Here is a 27,237-nt window from a genome sequence, read left to right on the forward strand (position 1 = left end):
GCTGCAACTCTGCTGAGAGTCAGGGTTCAACAGGCATACGGACAGCTGGAAGATTTAAGTTTCTAATGGGTTCAAACCCGCAGGAATCGAGATGAAGAACACGTCTTTCCTGGAGGATTGATTCCATCTACCATACCTGCCTTCTCCCCAACAGGTCTTTAAAAATCCTCCATAGATCCCCCTACCTCAGGAGCTTTCTTTCCCTGTGGTCCATCCGTCTCTTCTCCATCTTAAAGGCAAGGGACTTGCCTTGTCCTAATGTCCTAAATGGACATTGTCCACTGTCCTAAATGATGTTGCAGGGACAGATGCTAGACATTATATCCTGCCTAACCCACCGAATGGACTCGGGGAGAGTGTAAACCACAATGCAAATTATAATCCATGTAGTACAGCAGTTCTACAAAATGTATTCACCAAATACAATGAATGTGCCACAATGATGCAAGAGGTTATTGATGTGGGAGGCAGGGGGAAGAATATATGGGAATCATTTATATTTTTTAATGTAACAGTTTTTGTGATCTATGTATCTTTTAAAAAAAAGACAATAAAAAAATTAAATCCAAATTAAAAGGCAACTGTGAATTTTTTAGAACTTCCCACTTAAAGACATTCCTTTCTTCTAATTGCTTTTTTCCCCTATTACATTAGAGCAGGAGTGGCAAAAATAGATTTGTTTATTAGGATACTAAACAAATACAAATCTCACTATATCAAATTTCTTCCCAGTAATTACAATATTCAATTATGGTAAATATCCAATTTTCATTCATACAGAAGACCTTTTCCTCTAGAATAACTTCTGTCTAGCCCATGCTGAAAAAAAATAGAATATTGGTGTCATTTTGAGGTGTTTTTCAAGGCAATCTGTCAGAGGTCCTGAGATAAAATTACTCCTTTATTTTCAGGTCCTTGTAACAAGGCAATTGGAGTCATCTTTTGATCCAAAGAATGGTGAAGAAAAATGTCACCTAGCCTCCAGTCAGAGAATCCTTTTATTACATGAAACAAAAGGCAGGTGTATTTGTCTTCTAAAATGAGGCATAGCTTCCCTGCTTAGTTACCCTAAATTCCCTGCATGTTCTTCCAAGGAAACGACATAATTGATCATCTCAGTTGATTATACATTTTTCAGCATGTTTTAATTGTGTGTGAAGAAGTCCAGCACTTAGTGAACTCTAATTTTCCCAATTTGCTCTCCTTCTAATATACTATACTTCATGCATAAAAATTTGGTAAATATGTGATAAAATAATGGACTTTGACATGGGTCATTATTTTTAAAGAAAGTGCATCACGAAACCACTTACGCATACTTTCTTGGTTTTTATTTATTCAATAGATTTTGAAGTTAGATGTTTGTCATTTGGCTTCAGGGTTCACTAACATAATTCAAAATGCAGAGTTAAAAGCATTTTGTAATGAAAAATGTCAAAGTCGTTTAAAAATGCATAAAGAAAGAAAACTGCAACACAGTTGGCCTAAAAAGGTTGCCACCTCTTTCATATTCTCAAGAAGACGTTAGCAAGTGTGAGAACTAGTGTCAGAAGTTCCTGTTTAAAATTAAGATCTGTTAGTTTCATAAATCATGTTCTGAAAGGCTCTATAAATTTCTTTTATGCTTTCCTTCCCCCATTTTTAAAGAGCAAGCATCCTTTAAATTTTCCAAATTTAGCAATATATTAGAGCTTAAGGAAATAAATCTGGGATGCAGATTTTCTTCTGTAAGTACAATAATGAAATCTTATAGGAAGGATTTCAATAACCAGTAAGAATATTGATACTTCTAAGTGGAGCAAAAAGCATTAAAACTAGTATTCTGAGCTTCTACCATGATTCAGATACTATTGTAGGCAGTTTATATAAACTATCACATTTAGTCCTCCTGACAATCCTGTGAGATATATTTTATTATCTCCATTTTACAGATGAGGAAAATGATCACAGCTAGCTCGTGGCAGGTGGACATAGAAATCCAGATTTCTCTAGTTTCAAAACATGTTCTCCTTATACTACAATATGCTGCTTCTCCAGAGAAGGATGGCAAAGGCTGTTAAGTGCCAAGCTGATGAAGAAAAAATTATCTTCCAAGTTAGTTGTCTGCAAAGTGAAGGTACACAGGATGATCCCCTGAGATCAGGGAAGGAAATATCATTATATATGTGAAAAGAAAAAAAATATTTTACATATTAAAAAAAGAAAGTAATTAAACTTTCCTAATTTTTAACACACAAATTGACACTGGTGCCATCATTCAGTTTGTAGATCAGATGGTCCATGTTTTTGTTTTGTTTTGTTTTTTGAACTGTCATGTAGTTACAGTTTTCTTTTCTTTATCTTTTTTCTTTTTTCTTTTATTCCTTTTTTTCTTTCTTTTGGAAAAAAATAACATCTTTACTGAGATATAATGCATCTACCATACCACCTACCCATTTAAAGTGCACAATATAGACGTTTTTAGTATATTCACAGACATGTGCAACTATCATCAGAGGTAATTTTAGAATTTTTACAGCACCTCAGACACCAATGCCCATTAGCTCTTGCTCCCTTATCTTCCCATCCCCTCCCCCTACTTGCAACCCTAAGCAACCACTCATCTACTGCCTGTCTCTATAAAATTGCCTATTCTGGACATTTCATAAAAATGGAATCATATTCTGTGTGGTCCTTTGTGACTGGCTTCTTTAAATGGCTGACTTTTTCTAAGGTAAATGAGATTTTGTGACAGAGGAGGGGGTGTTATCAGATCGGGTTTACTTTAGCACCCTGACTTGACAGGTGATTCTGACTTCACTGGGTTTATGTGGGTCTTGGTAAAAGATTTAGAGATTATATCACCTAACCTACTAGACTTCACAAAAATGACAGTTGGCTTAAATAAGATCCTTCACAAAAGTTGAGAGTTGAAGATAATTCCAAAATCTAACATGAGTAAATCACCAAAAAATTGCAAAATTAGAACTTCACTTATTCTTAATCTGAATTTTCATCAGCCATATTCCAGAGTAAAACAAACAAAATTAAATCTAATCATATGTAAAAAAATGTATTGACTACAAATTGTAATTACCAACATGACAATGTTAAATATGGACTTACTTCCACTTTTATTCAAGATTGTATGACAATTTGAGACTATTTGTGAATCTCAAAAAGAGAAAGATTATGTTTGTAAACTAAACTATTCCTCTGGGTATGAGACCCTTTGATTGCATTAGATTCAGCTGCAATGTCTTGATTAAATTACCTGTTAAGATTATGGCTTTGATTCAACCTCATCAGGAAGGTGTGACTCAGGTTGAGATCCCACCCGCTTTATGGGCCAACATAAACCGACACTGACTCACAAAGACACAGGGAAGAGAGAGAGTGCTGTCTTTTTTTATCATGGGGCCCCAGGGAGAAATAAGCCATTTGCTTAACAGTTTGCAGCTGATAGAGAGGAAGCCCTGAGAGAGAAACCCTAGGCCAGCCTACAGCTGAGATTGGGAAGAAGCTGTGCCCACAGAGGAGCCTTAAGAGGAAGAAGCCCAGGAAGGAGAGACCAGGCAGGGATCAGTTGGCCATCTTGCTTCAACACATGTTGCTTGACTTTGGTGAGAAGCAGCCTTGAGCTGGACTCTTTAGGGCCTTGTAACTGTAAGCTTTTTCCCCAAATAAATACCCTTTATAAAAGCCAACAGATCTCTGGTACTTGGTATTGGCACCCCTTTGGCAGACTATCACAAATGGGCTTCATTCTAAGTACAAAGGCAATTCATAAGCCAAGCAACCATAATATAAAGACAGCTTCTGCAATTTTTGTGGGGAGGGCTACATTTAAGGGCATGCAACCCATTCCTTTAAAAATTTTTATTAAGCTTAATAATAAGTGTTTAGCCTCAATTGGGAATATTTACCTATTAATAAAGGACCAAAATCCTTATACTATTGGGGAAACCCCTCCTCTTTCTATCATTCTAAAAATGGCTATAATACACAATGAAAACAAGATGGCAACAGACAAAAGTACATTCCTGTGTCAACAATTATTTTTGAGTGTTGCATTGAAAGCCACACTAAATATTTGAAGAAATGAGTATTAAAACCTTGCAGGTTTGCAATGCTGGGATGAAAGAATAGATGTATTTAGCATGCTTCAGGCAGAGGTGGCTATATATGAAGCTAATGGAGTTTCAGGATGCCTCACTTTCATAAGGAGATCTCTGATTCTTCAGCCATGCCTCTTATGGAAACTTTTTCCCCATAATAAAAGGAGGATGTGGTTCTAACACAATAGGCAGAGAAATCTGGTGACATGATGGCAATAGGGTACTACATTTCCCCTCATCTGAAATTCCAAAGAACAATTCCTACTGAATTAAATCTCTGCCCTGTTTGCAGTTCCTCTGCCATGTCCCTCTATTTACCTGTCTCTTCTGTTATTTATAATTATACCCTGGTCAGTCCAGTGACTCAGTGTCCGTCTCTGCTTCTAAGATAGCAGGGCATTTTCTTTCTTGGAATAACATGTCAGCTTCTCAATATCAGATTATATCTCTTCCATTATAAAATATATACAGTTCAAAACTGTGTTCTCCATGGAAACTTTTTTAACAAATCAATTTTATTGATACATATTAATAAAGCATAGATCCATCTAAAGTGTACAATCAATGGTATTTTGTGTAATCATGTTTGTGCCTTCATCACTTCAGTCATTCTTACAGCACTTTCATTATCCCAATAATAATAATAAGCAACAAACAAAACTAATCACCTGTCAGTCTCTCTATGCTTCCCCTGCCATACATAGCTGCTACTCTTTTTCCTTATCTCTAATATATTTGTATTTATATTTTGTAAAAAGTCTCATATATGTAGTATCACCCATAATTGTTTTTTTTCCCCAAATTCTACTCAATTTATTCATTTTTTAAAAAATATTACATTCAAAAAATATGAAGTCCCCATTCACCCCCACCGCCCCTACCCCACCACTCCCGCCACGGTAACACTCTCCCCCATCATCATGACACATCCATTGCATCTGGTACGTACATCTCTGGGCATCGCTGCACCCCATGTCCTGTGGTCCACATCATAGCCCACACTCTCCCACATTCCATCCAGTGGGCCATGGGAGGACATACATTGTCCGGCAATTGTCCCTGGAGCACCACCCAGGACAACTCATCACCCATATTTGTGTATCACATGAGGCTTCACTATCTTATACAGTCCTATGTTACAGTTTTTAGCTTTCCTTCTAGTAAGATACATGACCTTAGACTTTCCCTTTCAACCTCTGTCATATCCATACACTGCTAGTTACAAACAGCATGATATGCTTTAACCGTTTCTATTCATTTCCAAAGATTTACATACAACATTTTTACCAATTCTGCACAGATTAACCCTCAGCTTTCCATTCTCTACCCTCCTTCTGTTTTCTGGTGACCTGTATTCTAATTATTAAGTTGATGAAGTTACACAATAAGATTAGTTGATAATAGTGCAATTTTAAGATTTGCTTTACCCGATAATTTTAAGGACTGAAATTATCCGAATAACTTCTCACAGTTTTATATAGACTTTTTTGAGCACACATAGTTATTTTTATGTGTTCTTATATTTCAGAGTTTCTCTTATGTATGTCCCATGGCCCTCTAAGCATACCATTTTACTAACCTGCCCTCTACAGTCCTTAGCAGATGCTGCTGACTGATCAGTTTCTCTACTCACAGAGTTTGCACATAATAAATGAGTAAACTTCACTGGTAACTCAACTACCCAAGAGTTTAATCAAATACACAAAAGAAATAGACTTTTAAGATTGAAGATACTAATTTTAAGAGTAAAAGTGCACACACCAGTGTGTTCTAAAAGTAAATCAGATTTATGGAGTAGAAGGAAATACAGAGCTCGTTGTCTTAGCTTGAGTTGCCCTGAAAGGCGGCAGAAGCACATGTGTGGCTACGTTGTTAAGAAGTGCAATCCCAGAGAGCAAGAGGGAGGGGGAGACAGAGGCGGAACCAGCACAAGGGTGCAGAACCCACAACGGGGGCTCTGGTTTGCAGGATAGCCCTTGTGAATGACTGCTTCTTGGGAAAATCTGCCTGGGGAAGGAAAAAGGAAAAATGTATGTCTGCCTGCTTTAGTTTCCCATTGGTGAAGTTCAGTCATGCCCCTGCACTGCCAAGTTGCTTGTGTGTGTGTCAAGCAGGTCCCCACAAGGTCTGACCCCTCAGCATCAACTGGGAATGCCCAGATCAGAAGGCACAAGGCACGAGGTGCACCCTGTGAGCATGGGAAACAGAGCCACTGGTTGTGCCATCAACTGCTGCACATGGTCTATGCCCAGCTGCTCACGGAAGCATGGCAGGAGCTGAAGTAAGTGGCCAGAGGCCCTGCATGCAGGTGAGACTGCGAAAGAGATGTCTGGCATGCTTGCCTATTATGATGTCTTTATTTTACATGAAGAAACTCAACCCTTAGTGGGAGATGCCCAAGATCATGGAGCTTAAATAGTAGAAGAGGCAGCAGAGAAATGCAAGGAGACAGGGACTTCCTTCTGGCTATTTGTTACCTTTTTACTCTTCTGTGCTGCTTCTCTAGACAATACAGCATACACACGCATTCGTACCTCATCCTACTCAAAAAGTTTTTAAACATGTCTGCTTAGTACCTATTGTCCTAGTGAATCATTACACTTAGAAGGGCTTACTTGGGCTCCTAAATCTAATGAAAAGGAAAAAAAAAACACAAACAATGATACCACTTGTGGTGGACTGAAGATATATGTAGTCCAGAAAAACATATTCTTAAACCTAATCCTTTCCCATTGCGAGTAGACCTTTGGATGAGGTTACTTCAGTTAAGGTGCTAAGGTGCCACCCACCTCAGTCAGGATGGGTCTTAATCCTATAACTGGAGTCCTTTACATAAGTGGAATGAAATTCAGACACAGAGGGAGAAAGTCATGGAAGCAGGAAGCTGAAATTCAATGGAACCCTGAAGAGAACAGAGAGGCCAGGAGGGGCTGCCATGTATCTTGCCGTGTGACAAGCCAAGGACCAAAGATTGTCAGTCCTCAAGAAGGTCTCATCTGGACGATACCTTGATTTGGACTTTTTCCTATCCTCAAACTGTGAGCAAATAAATAATTCCCATTGTTTAACACAACCTATTTCACAATATTTCCTTGAGCAGCCTAGGAAACTAAAATACCAGGAAATCAAAGAACAGATTCAATACAGACTGAATACAGATTGAATACAGAATCAGAGGCAAAGAAGCCGCAACTAATGTTAAACCTCTGCAGGTGTGGATTTGCCTCTTGCCAAAAAATCTTTTTACACGGAAGTCTAATTGATGTGATACGGCCTTTCAGCAAAAGCTTCAAGAAGCCAATGGCCTAACTTCTGAAAACAAGTCCTATCAAAGAACATAACAGAGCACATGATTCTCCCATGTTAAAGTCATGTTGTTTTTAGTGAAAGCAGTATATATATGAATGTGTACGGAGCAGAATTCCTATGCTGGTGCAGATTCTAACATGACTTGCCCAAGACTAGTTATCAGAATGAAGATGTCACTACCGAAATGCTGATGTGCTCAAATTCAGGATGACAACATAATTGTTTCACTCTCATGCCCAAGAATTTCAAAGCAGTATGATTATGCAACAGTATATTGAAATTTGTCATACCTTTTGAAAGAATGTTTTCTTATAACTAAAGGGAGAAAATGAGGTTCAAATATGTCTTTTAAAAAATCTTATTATTTTGAATATCTAATTTGTAGCACCAGTTTATTTATAAAATTCTAAAATCCCTTTCTTTAACAGGAGAAAGTGCTGGCGATAATGGTTATGTCAGTCTTTATGAATACAAGCTCTATTATAACAGGTATTCAGCTTCCAGTAGCACTATTTTTCCTAAGACTCATGCATTTTTCATTGTCTAGTCATTTCTGAATTTAAATGGATAGGATGTCCTTTTAAAAGCATAAACAAAGAAGATGAAAATGTTTTGCATCATAGTCTCCTCTTCATTTCTGCTGCCAAAATTATAGAAACTACATATTGTATGTTAGAACTCATCTGCAGTACTGTTCTATATACTACATGAATAACCAATAGCTCACTGTGCAAAATTCCACCTGCCATGATATTTAGCATCATTTTTGCAAGATAGCACCTTACTAGGCTTGTTCAGAAATGCACCAGAAAATAGCTTATTAATCTCAGTGTCTGACTGGCAGATGGAATACAGTAAAAACAAGGTCATTTTTGTCTTTCAGCACTAGTATTTTTTTAAGCCAAAACAAACAGTCATCTTTCAAATCTTCTAAAATTTCACCCTTTTCATTTACAGTATGTTCAGTCATAAATTTATTCATTCCATTCATTCTGTATTTATTGAGCACCTAGTTCCCTTCCATCAAGCACTCCTGCAGGCAACAGGAACATAGAAATTTATTCCCTCCTTTGAAGGAGCTCATGAGATACACTGTGTAGTGCCAGGGATCTTAACAAGGGGTCAATGGCTTGAATTTGAATTAAAAAAAAAATTCTTGTGGGGACATGTTGGTGTGGGTGTGATGTATTTATTAATAATACACAGTATAGTGTGGACTTAGTAAGGGGTCCATGGAACAAAAATAGTTAAGAACCCCTGGTGTAGTGCATACAAATAGACATAGGGACATACAGATGAAGATCCATAACCCAGCCATGGGGAGTCGCGAGTGACTTCTGGAATAGATAGTGCTTAAGGATGTGAGGAGTTAGGTGAGAGGACCACAGGTCTCTTGCATAAGGGAAAAAATAGTTTGGAGGGATGGGGCAGCCGTACATGAACCAAAAAGATCCTAAAACAGAGAGAGTCAAGTCATAGGGGGAACATTCTGTGAATCAAATCACCAAATTGCTTTCTCCTGTACTAAAAGAGAACAAAAAGAATTTGATGAGGGTGGTATGGTGGGGGTGTCACATTATGCAGTGAGCAGTGTGTCGATGTTCATGTTTATTTCTATAGCTTATTTATTTATTTAGCTTGGGTGACTCTGATGACTAGCTCACAAGAGCTTACTGCAATTGTGACAAAATCTAGCTCCCGGCATCTGGAAAGGACTCGCAAACTAATCTGATAAAATGTTTCTCCCATTCCTTCCTGTTTTACATGTCATGTTCATTAGCATGACCAATAAACCCATCATTTACATTCTCTATCAAATCACACCAGCAGCAGCTGAATGACATGGCCACTAATTAAAAGCAGAAATTGAATACAGCAGAGTTACTGTTTTGTTTGGCTGAAGAGGCAAGAATAGGCTTGTGTTGACCCCTTACTGAAAGGCATGCATTAGACATGTCTCAGTAGAAGAGTTTTCATCAGAGTGTGTCTGGCCAGCATTTTTTGTCTTCATGTTCCCCAGATATTTATGGAAACCTGCCAGTTGTGTTTCTAGCACTATGCTCTTTAATGGTCTGTGAGGGCAAAGAATATTTTTTAGAAGCATAATGGTGAGATAGCATCATAATGAAGAACTTGAGATTTGGAATCATATAACCTGAGTTTCCATCCAAACTTACCTATAAACTGGGAACAATAATAATGTCTGCCTTGTAAAGTTATTATGGGGATTAAATAAGATAGTATATAAATCTATGCCCAAGTTTTGACACATAGTAACAATTTATTAAATGTGAATTATTGTTTGTTACTTCATCTTAACTGACTCCATTTTGTAGTAAGTTACTTGGGAACTCAATTCCAAAATCCTGGTACTAGCTCCCTGATGACAAGAACTGCATCTTACTCATCTTTGCATGCATAGTGCCTGGCATATAAAAGGCTACTTTATTGTAGATTGGCATTCATACTTCGGAAGGACTAAAATTTTGTTCTCTTACCTAAATAATCTGTCATGTGTATGTGTTTGTGTGGTTGGATTTTGTTTAGGAAAAAACATGATATTGCCAAATATTGCCAAGATTTCAATTACCATGGTTGTAATGTAATCACCATGTGATAGCAGTGACTTTTAATCTTCTTTTCCCAAGAAGACCCACTCCCACTCAGTAAACTGCATTCTCCAGTACATCTGTTCAGCATCATGAGCAGCTCCATTACATTAGCTGCAAAAGTACCTGTTACTCCTCCACTTTAGGATGTAAATTATTGTGCAAATAGTCAAGTCACACAATTATAGGAAAATCATGAATCCACTCTAATTTTTAAATCATTCTAAACATTATTTTAACTATCATTGTTATAGTGTATGTAGTGACTAAATCAAAATTCTTCAAAATCAACAACTGTATATCCTTATCACTTCCTATTTCTTTTAGTCACTGCTATCTCCTCAATGACAATCTCTATTTCCTTGATTTCCATGACACCAAATTTCCATGACACCAATAGTGCTTTGGTACCCTCCACTCAACCAAAATTTGTCTTTTTAAGGCTGGCAGTGACTTTAAAATCACCTCTTGTTGTTCCTCATTCTCTCTACCCTCCAAGCAACAGTCAATGTTTCAACTATTCCTTCTGTGACAGTCTCTGATCCTTTGGCTTCCTTGATGTCAATGACTCCAGTGATGTGCCTCTTCTCAATTTGGGAATTCCCCAAGGATTTCCCCTAGGCCATCTTATTTTCTCCTACTTTTCCTTCCTTGGTGATATCATCCACTTCTAGGACTTTAACTATCACTTTTATATGTACAACTTCCAAATATTTATTCCCTCATTCACTTCCCACCAAACCCTGTTTCCATGTTTCAACTACTGCTGGATCATTTGGAAGTTTTTCTGACAGCTCAAATTTAAAATATCTAAAATAGCTACTATCTTTCCACCAAAACCAACTCTTATCAGGCTTTTTGTCAGTGGATATCACCTTTCTTTTAATCCTGGTACTTCTCTTTACCTTCACCTCTTTTCCTTCTTCACTCTTTCATTCCAATAAATTGTTCAGTGTTGCCTGGTCTTGCCTCTGCGGTGCCTTTGAATTTCTCCATTTTCTACTTCTCTGAATGGTATTTCCTGCTCTAGATACAATGAGGAATATTGTACAAGTTGGCAAAGGGGAAAGAGATGTAAAAGCAGTATTTACAATATGGGTAGGAAAAGTAAAGGCGATACATCCCAGGGAAGAGAGTGCAGGGAAGACAACTCAAAGGTTATATATGAGCCAAATCTTGAAGGATGAATAAGAGTGAGACTGACAAAAGCAGGATGAACATTCTGGAAATATTATGTGCAAAGAAATGAAGGCAAGCACGTGACTCATTGTTGAAGTACAAACAGCTCTGGATTCATGGGAAAGTAGGAGGCAGAGCTCCAGGGGGTCGTGAGAAGGGGGGTGGGGAGAGAATGTGTCATGAAGGGCCTTGTCTCAGTTATCTATTGCTGCCTAACAAATACCACAAACTTTGTGCTCCAAGACAACAATAACCATTTATTATTTCTCACAGTTCTCCAACTGGTTGGAGAACCTCTGGGAATAGTTTGTCTCTGCATCTTGTGGTGCAAACTGGCTCAGCTCAACTGGAACTGATGAGCCAAAATCGTCACTCACACATCTGACCTTCATCTGAGGCTGCTGTGGCTGACTGGGTCTCTTTCTCTTTCCATGTGTTTTCTCTATATTCATTAATCTAGCATGGGTTTCTTTGCACGGACACTGGAGCCTAAGAAAACAAAAAACTGGAAGCTGCTGGGTTTCTAAAGGCTTAAGCCCAGCATTTACATGACATTACTTCCTCTGCATTCTATTGGTCAAAACAAGTCAGAAGACCAGGTCCCATTCAAGGGGAGGGGAAATGACTCCACCTCCCTTTGGGAGGAGCAGCATGAAAGTAGAGGGATGGGAGGAAATGTCAACTGCTGTTTTTGCTGGAAATCTGCAACTGGCTTTGAAGGTCCCTGAATTCTATAGGGAACCATCGTATAGGATTTTAATCACAGGGCTAACATTTTAAAACATATATCCCTTTTGCTCCTTTATAGAGATGGAATTCAAGGTACCTGGAGTCAGTGCAATCAATGAGACTGTACAAATACAAGTGAACTTCAGGATAGTCTTCTACATAAGCCTACATGTCTTGCCAAAATTTTTCCTTCTCATGGGAAGGATATTGAATTAGCAAAATGTAAATGCTAATTAAAAACAAACAAGACGTCACCAGGGTACTGCTCAGGTCACTGTGCCCTTTCCAGGAAGATGGACTGGACTCCTATCTGCCACGTGGGAGGAAATAGATAGTTCCCAGGAATCCTCTGACTAAAGATTTTTCATTTAGAAAACCTGCTGCTGGCTTGTTTTATATTTTTGTTGCTATAAATAAACCCACGAAATCAGATCAGACTTCCAGGGAGAGCAGAAGCTTGCTTTGTATTTCCCTTCCTGCCTCAGACCACGGTGAGCGTTTGTATACGTATGGCCATAAAACCTGGGTGGACATTTTTTTCCAACTTCTTGATTCCTACATCATGTCCCCATTCCAGTGGTCTACAGGGCCAGTGCCTATGAAAAAGCCACATACCTCAGGCACCGGATTTCTGTTACTAATAGCAATTTTAATGTGCAGGCAATTGTAACTCGAATAGTGGAGAGCAGAGACAAATGCTTATTAACTCTTTCTAGAGCAAACTGAGAGCCAAGGACTAGAAATAGACTGGAAGTGATTCTCCTGGATTTTCAGGCATCTGCACAGCCCCTTCACCTAAATGTTCCTGGATCCAGGATTTGCTCTTTAAAGGAAATAGTCTCTCTTTATTGATACAAGAAACTGAGGATGATGTTGAAATATGGTCCCTTTTGGTCAGGGTTCATGAACTCTCTTGGCATCACTGAGCAGTTTGTTAATGCAATAGTGGGTGTCAAGATAGCATAAATTTTCCTCACAGGCTCTAAAGTGCAGTGGCTAAAGGCTGGGTTCAATTGGAGAAATCTGGACACAAATCTCTTTTGCCACTTCTTCAGTATGTAACTGGGCAACCTCCTTAACCGTCTGAGCTTTGGCTCCCTCCTCTGTAAAACCTGTTATAATTGTACCTTCCACATAGGATTGCTGTGATGGATTAAAAGAAATAACATTGATTACACTTAGCCCAGTGCATGGCACGAGTGCTCAATTCATGTTAACTGTTCTTGTTTTAGTGGACTTCTTGCTGATCTTTGCTGTATTTCTCTATTTCCCAGGGAGATGTTAGTCTCGGTGGCTCTGGGCCAGGTGTTATCCCTCCTTATTTGTGGAATTGGCTTGACCAGCAAGTACCTGTCAGAAGATTTCCATGCCAAGACACCCGTCTTTCAGAGTTTCCTCAATTACATCCTTCTCTTCTTGGTCTATACCACCACACTAGCTGTCAGACAAGGTAAGCTCATGGGAACACCAAGAATGGGGCTTGGTTTCTCTTTTAGAAACAGGTAAAAGAATGATGATCCATGACCAGATAACTCTTTATCTCTTAATGGCATCAGAAAAACCATTTGAAACCCCAAATCTTACTCTTCTTTTTACAGTGATATGGCCAAAAGAATAAGTCACAAAGAAACTCAAATTGTGTGAATTCAGCAGAAAGTGGGAAATGCATATATAGGCAGATATGTACTTGCTCACTATATGAATTTCTGTTAACCTTCCTTATACTTCTCAGTGAATCTAGAGTGCTTCCCTAGAACCTTGAACAGGCCCAATGCAGCTGTCCTAAATAATCCTAGACCCTGGAAATCCCAGGAAACCACAGACAAATAAATGAGCTTTGGGAAAGTGACTCAAGGAAGACAAATATAGTAAACACAAATGACTGTAGTGATCACATAGGGGAAAAAATAAAACAGAAAATTACCATAAACAGTCAGGCGAGGTCTTCTATCTAAACTTAAAATAACTAAAGCAATAAAGCAAGTCCTGGGTGATGCTCTAAGAGTTATTGCAGGAAAAACTTTTCAAGGGACAATTGCAGTTGAAAATCCTTGGTGTATATACCTGGAGGCTATACTTCAGAACTTTATGCCTACACCAATAAATCTGGTATAAACATTTTTTTCATCCATTGGCTCTAAAATAGCAACAGTTTTCCCCCAATAGCATCTGTTTGCTGTAAAATACATATTGAAAAATAATCATTAATAGACTTGGAGTCAATTACATGTCTTAATAAATAAGGATACCAGCTATAGTATACATTAATCAAAATAATCATATTTTTGTAAATTTTATAAGAACTGTTTATCAGTGTTTAATTTTTATATTTCCTTATTTGGATTCAGTTCAGAATAATATTTCCTCATTTATAATGATTTGGCAAGTACTGAGTTTCATCTTAGAGTAGGAATAAAAATTAACAAGTTGAGACTAAATTCCAGTTTAATTTTGGACTTGTTTTAAAGTATTGGAGAAGCTAATTTCATTTATATCTTAAAAATTGGTGTTCTTGGTGCTCGTTTATAAAATTTAACATCGGTTTTTAAAAATTTAACATTTAAATTACTTTAAAGAATAAAATTTCAAGTAAAATCAGGTGCTCAGACTACTGGAGAAGCCCAGCATAATTACTGTAGACACTGAAACACAATGTGGTTTGAAAGCTAGTACTGTGAACTGTATCTAATGTGGTATCTAAATGTTCTCCCCACAATTCCCCATTGGTGCCTCAATCCGGAGAAGAACTGAAGGAATTAGGAAATGAGGGAGGCATATAATTAGAAATTCACTTATGAGAGACTGCTAACGTGAGGAATGTGTAGTCTGGACATTTCAAAAACAGAGTGCTGTGCAGTTTGACTTTAAAGTCACTTGATATAAGCATGAATCAATATTAAAAGAACAGAATTATTTAGTCCAGTAAAGGGATTATAGTTAAGAATATTAAGAATAAATTGAGAATAATTTTGTAAAATTTCAATATTATTAAAGTTCATGAGAGGAGGTGGTGAGTTCATCTTCTCTAGTGATTTTTAGAATCAAAAAGGCTATACCACCAGAGAATGAGTTGCAAGTAATCTTTGGGGCTTATCTATCCTACTTGACAGGAGTCTAGAGATTAAAGAAAGGGGACAGGAACCAAAAGAGGGGACAAGAAGCAGGAGAGAGGGGAGGAAGGCAGAGGGGGCAGGAAGCTGGAGAAGGACAGGAAGTAGGAGGGGAGACAGGAAACAGGAGGGGGACAGGAGACAGGAGGAGGGACGGGGCAGGAGGGAGGACAGAAGACACTTTTGAACAAAAGGAGGGTTTTCTCCCTGAATTTTAAAACCTTAAATAAGAAGCCAGCCCTGTGGTTGCAATGAAGCCAAGAGGCTGTGATTGTGGACGTTGTAGGGGGAGGTGTGTAAGGAGAGAGGCACAAATGGAAAGAGGCCAAGGACTGGGAGCAGCAAGGTATTTGGAAAAAAGTGTGAAGAGGATCTGAGAAAATTCTGACTGTCTGTTCTAGTCAGTGGGAGCTTGGAATCACTTTCTAAAATGCCCTCTTTGGTGATTTCTACCATTGCTTCAGATTATCACTACATTTGCTGGGGTATCTTTATTTGGGTGTTTATTTACTCAGAATGCTTGTTTGTTTTACGCTTCATCTTTAGAGGCTTTTATAGGCTGGCATTAAGCTAACATCTGGAAATCAACATAGTAATTACATTAATTTTGTATAGGGTGAGTCAGTACCATGTTCTGGAGACATAATCTCTTTACTGATGCACCTCGAGCTCTAGAAGGGAACAAACTACAAAGCAGGGAGAAGAGGACATAAGGTCTGGTATGAGTAAGGAGAAGCTCTCTGGTGGCCACATTTCCCCTGACCACTGACCCCGCAAGGCTGCAGGTTAAGTCAAGCAAGGTGTGGTCTTCTTCGGGCACAGACAACACCTACTCTGCTGGATCACCGTATTAATTTTTTTTTCTTTACATTTTTCTTCTTAGACGAGTTGTATATTTGAAGACCAATCATTCATAAAATACAGGATTCCAATGTACCACCCCACCTTCAACACCTGCCATTAGGGTGGAACATTTGTTACAATTGATGACAACACTTTTTTGTAATTGCTTTATTTCTTTTAATGATGGTTACCTTTGCTGGTAAATTATTAAAATAGTACTATTAACTAGAGTTTACATTTTACCACCCTATTATTAACACCTTGTGTTATTGTCATACATTTGTTATAATTCACAGAAGATAATTCTTATATTATACTATAAACTATAGCCCATCATCTACAATAGGGTTCACTGTGTTATGTATAGTCCTATGCTTTATCTTTTAATTTTTATTCCAGTAACGTGTATAATACCACCTAAAGTTTCCCCTTTTAACCACATTCAGCTATGTAATTCAGTGCTGTTAATTACACTCACAATGTGCTAACATCACCACCATCCATTTCCACACCTAGACATTCTATACAAATTAATTGTCAACTCCCCATTCTCTAACCCCAATCTATCCCCTCGTCATGTATAGTCTAGATTCTAACTATATAAGTTTTCTTATTATAATTAGTTCATATCAGTGAGATCATACAATATTTGTCCTTTTATGTCTGGCTTATTTCACTTGGCATAATGTCCTCAAGGTTCATCCATGTTGTCACATGCATCAGAACTCATTCCTTTTTATGGCTGAATAATATTCTATTGCATGTATATACCACATTTTGTTTATCCATTCTTCTCTTGATGTACATTTGGGTTGCTTCCATCCTTTGGCAATTGTGAATAATGCCACTCTGAACATCAGTGTGAAATATATGTTCCAGTCCCTGCTTGGTTCCTCTGGGTATATACCCAGTAACAGGATTGCTGGGTCATATGGTAACTCTGTACTTAGCTTCCTGAAGAACTGCCAAACTATATTCCACAGCAGCTGCACCATTTTACAATGTGTGTTTATATTTTTCCACATCCTCCCCCAACACTTGTGGTTCTCTGGTTTTTTAATAATAGCCATTCTAGTGGGTATGAAATGATGTCTCACTGCAGTTTTGATATGCATTTCCCTAATAGCTAGTGATGTTGAGCATCTTTTCACTTTCTTTTCAGTCATTTGTATATCCTTTTTGGAGAAATAACTATTCATTTTGCCCATTTTTATTGGGTTGTTTGTCTTTTTATTGTTGAGTTGTAGGTTTCTTTTTATTCATATTTCTTTATATTCCAGATATTAAGCTCATACGGAATATGTGGTTCTAAATATTTTCTCCCACGAGTAGGTGTTCTGTTCACCTTTGTGACAAAATCTTGATGCACAAAAGTTTTTAATTTTGAGGAGGTGCCAATTTATCTACTTTTTCTTTTGTTGCTTGTGCTTTGGGTGTGTTTTAGTTCGCTAAAATTTACTAGGAGCAATATACTGGAAATAGGTTGTCTTTTCATATGGGAATTTATTAGGTTGAAAACTTACAGTTCTGAGACTGTGAAAGTGTCCAAATCAAGACATCATCAGGAAACCAGCTGCCAATGACCCTGGCATCCTTTCTCACATGGCAAGACACATGGAGGCATTTGCCAGGTCTCTTTGCTTCAGCTTCCTCTTGCTCTGTCTGTGGCTTCCTCTTTCCTGGGTTCCTTTGTGAGCTCCTGGGTCTGTTCTCTCCATCTCTGCAGCTTTTTCTCTGTGTCTACTGCTTATAGTCTTCCATTTACAAAGGACTCCAATATGAGGATTAACCCAGTCTGGATCACACAATCTAATCAGTGACCCTTAACAGAAATAATTTAATCAAGAGTTCTCACCTTCAATAGATTTGCATGCACAGGAATGGATTAGCTCTAAGGACATGATCTTTTCTAGGATCCATAAGAAGCTTCAAACTATGACAGAGTATAAAGTCTAAGAAACCATTCCCTAACAAAAGATCCTGAGGATGCTTCCCTCCATTTTCTTTTAGGAGTTTTTTTTATCATAATACTGGTTCTTATAGTTAGGTCTTTGATCCATTTTAAGTTAATTTTGTATATGGTGTGAGATAGGGAAACTCTTACATTTTTTTTGCATAAGGGTATTCGATTTTCCCAGCACCATTTGTAGAAGAGACTATTCTTTCCCAATTGAGTGGACCTGGCAGCCTTGTGGAAATCTATGGCCATAGCTGTGAGGGCCTATTTCTAAACTCTCAATTCAATTCCATTGGTCAATATGTCTATCCTTGTGCCAGTACCAAGCTGTTTTGACCACAGCTTTGTAATATGCTTTAAAGTCAGTTAATGTGAATCCTCCAACTTTGTTCTTCATTTTCAAGATATTGTTCGCTTTTTGGGGTCCCATACCCTTCCAAGTAAAGTTGATAATTGGCACTTCTATTTATGCAAAGAAGGCTGTTGGAATTTTGATTGAGACTGCATTGAATTTGTAAGTCATTGGGTAGAATTGGCATCTTAACAATATTTAGTCTTCCAATTCATGAACATGGAATATCCTTCTATTTATTTAGATCTTATTTGATTTCTTTTAGCATGCTTTATAGTTTTTGGTGTACAAGTCCTTTATATCCTTGGTTAAATTTATTCCTAGATATTTGATTCTTTTTGTTGCTACTGTAAATGGATCTTTTTCTTGATTTCCTTCTTAGATTGCTCATTACTAGTGTATAGAAATACTACAAATTTTTGCATATTGATCTTGTACTCCACTACTTTGCTGAATCTGTTTATTGGCTCTAGTAGTTTTGTTGCAGATTTTTGAGAACTTTCTATATGTAAGGTCATGTCATTTGCAAATACTGAAAGTTTTATTTCTTCCTTTCCAATTTGGATTCCTTTTATTTCTTTTTCTTGCCTAACTCCTCTGGCTAGAACTTCCACTATGAAGTTGAATAGCAGTGGTGACAGTGGGCATCTTTGTTTTGTTCCAGATCTTAGAAAGAAAACTTTCAGTCTTTCACCTTTGAGTAGGGTGTAGGCTGTGGGTTTTTCATATATGCCCTTTATCACGTTGAGGAAGTTTCCTTCTACTCCTGTTTTTCAAGAGTTTGTATCAAGCAAGAAATGATGCTGAATTTTGTCAAATGCCTTTTTGCATCAATGGAGATGATCGTGTAGTTTTTCCCCTTTGGTTGTGTTATTGTAGTGTATTGCATTAATTGATTTTCTTACATTCAACCACCATTGCATATCTGGTATAAAACCCACTTGAGCGTTGTGTACAATTCTTCTAATGTGCTGTTGGATTGGATTTGCAAGTATTTTGTTGATGATTTCTGTATCTATATTCATATGAAAAATTGGTTTGTAATTTTCTTTTCTTGCAGTATCTTTATCTGGCTTTTGTATCAGTGTGTGTTGGCCCCATGAAATGAGTTAGGTAGTGTTCCCTCCTGTTCACTTTTTTGGGAGTGTTTGAGCAGGATTGGTATTAATTCTTCTCAGAATAATTGGTAGAATTCACCTGTGATGTCATCTTGAACTGGGCATTTCTTTGTTGGGAATCTTTTAATTACTGATTCAATTTCTACACTTATAATTGGTCTGTTGAGGTCTTCTATTCTAGAATCAGTGAGGTAGTTTGTGTGTTTCTAAGAATTTGTCCATTTCAATCTGAGCCTCCTCTTGACATAAAGGTGCAATGGACACAACCAATCCAGTGTCCACATAGAAGAGGTGGCATTGGATTGGGAAAAGTGGACATAATGGACAAAGGGTATGGGGAAAGGCAGGAAGAGATGAGAGGTGGAGGCATCTTCGGGACATGGAGCTGCCCTGGATGGTGCTTCAGAGGTAATCACCGGACATTGTAAATCCTCACAGGGCCTACATGATGGAATAGAGGAGAGTATGGGACATGATGTGAACCAATGTATATGAGGTGCAGAGGTGCCCAAAGATGTACTTACCAAATCCAATGGATGTGTCATGATGATGGGAACGAGTGTTGTTGGGGGGGGGGAGAGAGGGGGTGGGGGGGTGGGGTTGAATGGGACCTCACATATATATTTTTAATGTAATATTATTACAAAGTCAATAAAAAAAAAAATTAAAAAAAAAAAAAAAAAAAAAGAATTTGTCCATTTCATCTAGGTTGTCTAATTTATTAGCATACAGTTGTTCATAGTATCCTTCTAGATCCTTTTTATTTCTGTGGGGTCAGTAGTAATGTTCCCTCCTCTCTTTTCTGATTGTATTTATTTGCATCAACTCTTTTTTTTCTTTGTCAGTCTAGCTAAGGGTTTGTCAATTTTATTGCTCTTTTCAAAGAACCAACTTCTAGTTTTGCTAATTCTCTCTGGTATTTTTTATTCTCAATTTCATTTATTTCTGCTCTAATTTTTTAATATATTTCCTTCTGCTTGCTTTGGAATTAATTTGTTGCTCTTTTTTGTTGTTGTTTTAAAAATTTTCTACAGATGTGCAGTTAACTGTTTGATTGTAGTTCTTTCTTCTCTTTTAATATAAGTGTTTAGGGTATAATTTTCCCTCCCAGCACTGCCTTTGCTGTAGCCCATCAGTTTTGATATGTTGTATTCTCATTTTCATTCATCTTAATATATTTACTGATTTTTCTTAAATTTCTTCTTTTACCCACTGATTGCTTAAACGTATGTTATTTAACTTCTGTGGATTTGCAGATTTTCCAGTTCTCTGCCTGTTATTGATTTCTAGCTTCATTCCATGATCATCAGAGAAGATGTTTGTGTAAGTTCAATCATTTAAAATTTATTGAGACTTGTTTTGTGATGCAACATGTGATCTATCCTGGAGAGAGATCCATATTGTACTTGAGGAGACCTGCTGTTCTGAAGTGCAATGTTCTGTAATATATTTCATTTACCATATTATTCAGATTCTCTGTTTCTCTGTTTCCTTGTTACTCTTCTGTCTAGATTTTCTTTCTATTTATGAAAGTAGTGTATTGGAGTCTCCAGCTATTATTGTAGAGATGTCTTTTCCTCCCTTCAGTTTTGCCAGTGTTTGTCTCGTGTATTTTGGGGCACAGTAATTTAGTGCATAAATATTTATGATTGTTATTTCTTCTTGGTGGATTGTCCCTTTTGCTAATATACTGGGTCCTTCTTTGTCTCTTATAACAGATTTGACTTAAAGTCTATTTTCTCCCCTATCAGTACAGCTACACCAGTTCTTTTTTGGTTATTATTTGCATGGAATATCTTTTTTTCCAACCTTTCACTGTCAACTTGTTTGTGTCTTTGGGTCTAGGGTGAGTCTCTTGTAAACAACATATAGTTGGGTTATGCCTTTTTATCCATTCTTCCTATCTGTGTCTTTTGATTGGAGAGTTTAATCCATTAACATTCAGTTTTGTTACTGTAAAATCAGTGTTTACTTCAGCCATTTTGTCCTTTGGTTTTTATGTCATATCTTTTTTGTCTCTCTTTTCCTTTACTGCAATCGCCTTTCTGTGTAGTTGTCCTTTTGTGATGTTTTTCAGATCACTTCCTCATTTTTTTTTCTGTTTTTTTTTTAATACTCTCTTTGTTGTTACCTTGGGGTTTATATTACACAGCTCACCCTATAACCTAATAATTTGAAAAGATACCAGACTAGATTCAATAGCATACACATTCTCTCCTCCCGTATCCTTCTCTTTCCCCTCCTTATGCTATTTCTGTCCCACTTTACCACTTAATATTTTTCATGTCCATTATCAGGAAATAGACCTTCTTCTCTTTCAATTGTATTCTGACTCTTAGAGGATTTAGAGAGTAGAGTTGTATATTGAGGATAGAGTACTATTACATTTATCCTTTTAGTTATTACCCTTACTGATAATCTTCATTTCTTCACATACTTCAAGCCATTCTCGTCTGCCTTTTCCTTTCAACCTGCAGACCTCTCTTCAGTGATTCTTTTAGGGCAAGTCTCCTCCTGACAAACTCTCAGTTTCTGTGTATCTATGAGTATTTAAATCTCTTCCTCATGTTTGAAAGAGAGTTTTCCCTGATAAAGAATTTTTGGCTGGCAGTTTTTCCCTTTCAGTACGTTAGATATATCATGTGCTCCATGGTTTCTGATGAGAAATTAGCACTTAGTCATACTGAGAATTCCTTATATGTGACAGATCACTTTTCTCTTTCTGCTTTCAGAATTCTCTTTTTATCTTTGGCATTTGACAGTCTGATCAGTGTGTATCGTGGAGTAGGCCTATTAGGATTTATTCAGTTTTTGAAGTACATTGTGCTTTGTGGACATGTATGTTTGTATCTTTCATAAGAAGAAATTTTTGGCCATTTTTTCTTCACATATTCTTTCTGCCTCTTTTCTATTCTCTTCTTCTTCTGGGACACCCATAATATATATGTTTGTATGCTTCATACTGCCCCTCATATCCCTAAGACTCTGCTCAATTTTTCCTATTCTTTTCCCCATCTGTTCTGTCTGTATGATTTCAATTGTCCTGTCTTCTAGTTTGCTGATTTTTTCTTCTGCCTGTTCAGATCTGCTGTTGTATGCTTCTAGTGGATTTTTAATCTCCATTATTGTGCCTTTCAACCTGATAATTTCTCCTGTTTCCTTTTAAACTTTCAAACTCTTCTTTATGTTCACACATTGTCTTCTCAATATCCTTTATATCTTTATGCATATTTTCCTTCATGTCCTTGAATTGATATAGGAGAATTGTTTGCACATTTTTAATTAGTTGTTCCAACTTTTGAGTCTCCTCTGAAGTTTTACTTTCTCCTTAATGGTCCATATCTTCCTGTTTCTTAGTATGGCTTGTAATTTTTTGCTGATATCTGGGCATCTGATTATCTTGATGAATTAATTCTGAAGGTCAGTTTCTCCCTCTTTTATAGAGGTTTTTTGTTGATTGGCTTTGTGTTAAGGCTCTTCTTTGAGGCTTAGTCCAACTTATTCTAGACATTTAGAAAAGACCATCTTCAGTTGATGAGATTTTCTCAGCTCTTCTTCATCTGACTCTTGCCTTGGATATGTGGTGAAATATTTTAGAGTTCACTTTTTGTGTAATTTTTTCACCTCCAGGAGAACACTTCCTTTCCTCTGTTCCTTCTCTAGGAATCTGTGTCTGTTTGTTTTTGTGCAGAATTTTCTCTCAAGCTCCTATGATAAATTCTCTCCCACACTTTGTGCTCTGTTTTCTTCACTCTTTTCAGTTCTGGGACTTTCCTGTCAGAGAGCAGTTCATTTTAAATCCCCCACATCTTTTCTTTTCCTCTTTGAAGCTTTTCTTCATCTGGTTTCTTTCCCATTAGGGTGTCCCACCCTGGGAATCCATATATAGTCAATCCAGAAAGGTGGGTCACTCCAGAAAAGTCCATTTTGCCTTTAGGTGGTCCACTCAACAGAAAGTGGATTGGTCGAGTGAGGCACTTTTCAGCTGCAGTTTTAACATGGTCTCTCTTTCTCTCTTTTAAAAAAAAAAATTTCCTCCCTGGGAACTTTTTGTATGCAGTGCTTCTAGTGATTTGTGTTCCATCCTGGGTCTCTGTGGACTTGGGTCCCTGAATCTGCAAATGTGTTGGGTTCTATTGCTGCTGTCCCTGGTGAGAGGTGGAGAGCTTCTGGGCCCCTGCCTTTGAGCACCTTCCAAGTTGTGCAGGACCAAGTGAGGGAGAAGGAGTGGACCAGGGGTTCCAGGACAGAAGTTTCCTACCTGATATTTTTCTTCAATTCAGCATTTGTGGAGTCCTTCTTCAGTCTCCACTGTCCTCCAGAGTTCTAAGCAAGTAGGATTTGTCCTTTTATTTTCTGAATCTCTGCGGAGATCTTTTCAGGGGATGTCTTATATCACCACATTTATGACATCACCCACCATATTCTTTTTTTTTTTTTTTCATTTTAAAGACTTATTGAAGTTACCATTCATATATGAACATACATAAACAATAAGTGTTTAGTAAAAGTTGTGAACTTACAAAGTAAATATGCATAACATCATACGGGGGTTCGTACATCACCCCACCACCAATACCTTGCATTGTTGTGAAATATTTATTACTGTGAAAGAGTATCATCAAAATATTACCACTAACCATAGCCTGCATCTTACATTTGGTGTATTTTTCCCCAAACCCACCTGATTATTAATACCCTGTATTGGTATTAAATATTTGTTATTATTCAGGAGATAGAGTTCTCATATTTGTTCTATTAACCACAGTCCATCTTCCACCACAGGATTCCCTTTGTTATACTGTCCCAAGTTTTGTACAATCCAGTCAAAGCATACACTCGGTGCCTCTCTTTTTCATCACAGAGTTGTGCTCTGTGCTCGATTTAGAACATTTTCGTTACTCCAAAAGGAAAAATCCCATAACTTTTTATACCCTCCTATTGTTGTCCCTTAGAGTTAATATCATATCAATAGTATTCTTTGCCATTGCTGCAAAAATATTACAATATTACTGATAAGTATCATCCATACATTGCATTTAATTGTAATTTTCCCATGCATCACCATTAAGGAATATATTTGTAATCAACACAAGTTTTATAAGTCTAATTATACAACTTCTAAAAACTTAGGAGCACCACATTTGAATACAATATGACAAATTCAGGAAGCTCTCTAAGCGCCTTTAGAGTGATATTATTACAGAACTTTGTCAACATTTGACTTCAAAGTTAAATTGAATTTTCCTTGTCAAATTTGTATTTGATCAATGATGAAAGAATTTTAAGTTGCAGGTTCCATTATTAGTTTCAGACTGCAGTTTTGAATATGCCCCTGTTTATTAGTTTATTACTACTAAAATTTAGTCTATCTCCTTCAAGAACCTGCATCTTACTGAAGAAATTTTAAGTCCAACTCTCTCCTTGGTTGGAGCTGAGATTTCTTCAGATGGGTTCTAAAATTCTTGCTGTTCAGAACAAAGAATTTGCGTAATAGACCTGTCTAAAAAAGTTACTTCAGAAAGTAGTTGCCCTGACATAGTGTAAAGTTTGAGAATTTAAGTAAAATTTAGATAACTGATTACTTCAATAGGTTAATTGTAACCACTTTTCAGAAGTTGTATTGTAACCATTGAAATGGTTGATGACATCACCCACAATATTAATTTTTTTCATTTTAAAAACATATTAAAGTTATCATTCATACATGAACATACATAAACCATTGAAATGTATTGTAACCATTGAAATTATGCCTAAAATCCAAACTCATTTGTAGGTGCATAGAAGGGATTTAGTAATGTAACTAGGAATTGTGAGGCTTCTATAAAACTTGAGGATTTTCATAGAAAATTCTCAAAAGAAGACTTCCTCATATCTCTTCTTTTCTTTAAATTCTATCTGATACCAGCTGAAATCAGGAATCAGGGGAAAACAAAACACAAAGACTGTAAACAAAAGGGGAGAAGAACAAGGCTGGGCCTGACTGAAGACTAACCAGCTATTCTTGCTTTTGTGATTCCAGAAATTTGACAGACAGCCTTTGGAAACCAAAGGTGAAAATGGAATATATTTCTCATCAAGAAAAAAATTCATCATTAAACATTTTCTTCATAAGTTTTGCTTACTAATTATAACACTTCTTTCAGCAGTTTTTAAATAAAAGTTACCATTGGTTTCTCTTTTGGCAATTTTACCTTCTGAGTATCTATACACCACAAAATTTTTAAAGCCAATAATTTCCACCTCTTTTTCCCCTTCTATCATTTTTCTCAGTTCTCTCTTTAATTCCTTTTCCTTTCCCATCAACAATTTATTCACTGCTATGGGAGGTAAGAATTGTGGAACAATCCTTACAGTAAAGTAAAAGAGGATATTGAGGGGGAAAAAGAAAACACTTTCCTTTCAGTCCTTGTTCTGCTGCCTCAAGTCATGGTGTTGAAAAAAGTAAGAATTAGTAATGAAAACATGAGTAGAATCAGAAGTGTCTGCTTCTTTTTATAACACACCCTGAAAGAAAATAAATCACTGCTATCATTGAACAATATTAGCATGCAAACAACCCTAGTTTTCCTGGTAATTGGTTCTAAACATTTTGTTTTTTTCTTTGAAAACTATTTTCATAAGTTTTTCTAAAAGTTTAAGCTTCCAGCTCAGAGTAATTTGATGAGTATTACATTGTTTTACTTTGCAGCAAATTCTTGAAACATAGACATTGAAGTATTAATTTAATCATTTAAATATTTCTTTGCATCAGTGTGCAAATGAAACAAGTCTCCAATAGTATTAATAGAGCACTTATTTTAAAAATTCATTGTGTATGTTCCCTTTGATTTTTCCCAAAGAGAGAGAGTATTGAAAAGTGAACTGCATGCTTAACTCTTCATGAGGAATACTCTCGTTTTAAGCGTTAAATTCCAGAAGACAAATCCTAGAGGTCTAGTTTCAAATGAGGAGGCTAAAGAAATGAAGTTACCTTAGGTACTGCAAGCACTCATTCTCTCCCAGCCTTCTCTTCCAGGCCCTTCCCCACCCAGAACATTCAAATAGGGCGGAAGAGATGAGATAAATATATAAAATGACAGCCTTGTCCATACACAATATTTCAGCACAACTCAATGACGCAGTCCCACAGCTCTGGCACTTTACCTACATATTCTTCTCAGAGTTTATACCAAAAAAGCCATTCTTCCTTTTGAGTTATAGAGGAGGGTTGGGGAAGCATAAATCAGAAAGGTAGCAGTCGCCTCTTCCAACCCAAGCTAGGCTTCATATTTGTTCTCTGCAGAAACATTACACTTCTTCACATTCAATTAAATAGGCTAAGTTCTCAGCTACCATTAATGCAAGATTAAACATACCTATTTTATTAAAAGAAATTAACAGAATGTCATAAAAACCAAATAGGGCTCTCAGGGAGACAAGGTACCTGACATTTCACAGTATGTCAAGGCCTGAAGACACCTGGAAATATTGCCTTCCCAGTTCTAAGAGTTCAGTTCTACCTCTGTGAATCTTTGCTCCCTGCCTCTGTTGGAACTTTCTTTAAAGCTTAGCTAGGCACTCAAAAACATAAGCCAAAGCAGTGAAAAGAGTTAAACCAGAGCTTAAATTTTTTTTTTCATAGCAGAAGCATGAAAGACTCATAGCAGAGTCCATCCACACACAGCTCCACTTGCAGTCCTCTGGATAACCTTGACTAAATCTCTGAGGAGAAGGGACTGTTAAAGGGTTGGCAGAATAAGAAAGCACTCGGCAAATGTAAATACTGAATTATCATTCCCTTGGGAGTCATGGGCAAAATATTATTGTTACTTACCTAAGTCTGGTGAGATAATATTCATTGTTGCCTCTTATAAAGTCTCCCCTGTGGGAAATAACTTGGCAAACCTCCATTCCTATTCCTTGTCGGGTCACATTTATTTTTACTTTTA

At 37.1% G+C, this 27,237-nt stretch overlaps 1 protein-coding gene across 2 annotated transcripts in view; it reads left to right on the top strand.

The window, feature by feature from the left end:
• The window catches only part of SLC35F1 (solute carrier family 35 member F1), a 416,388-nt gene that overhangs the window by 218,840 nt on the left and 170,311 nt on the right, over positions 1 to 27,237 (top strand). For both annotated transcript variants that reach the window (XM_071218638.1, XM_004457695.5), the window contains one exon: positions 13,198 to 13,373. In XM_071218638.1, coding sequence (XP_071074739.1) covers positions 13,198 to 13,373 — 176 coding nt within the window. The remainder of the gene's footprint in view (positions 1 to 13,197; positions 13,374 to 27,237) is intronic.

The sequence above is a fragment of the Dasypus novemcinctus genome, chromosome 11 (genome assembly GCF_030445035.2).
Source record: "Dasypus novemcinctus isolate mDasNov1 chromosome 11, mDasNov1.1.hap2, whole genome shotgun sequence".
Lineage (NCBI taxonomy): Eukaryota > Metazoa > Chordata > Mammalia > Cingulata > Dasypodidae > Dasypus > Dasypus novemcinctus.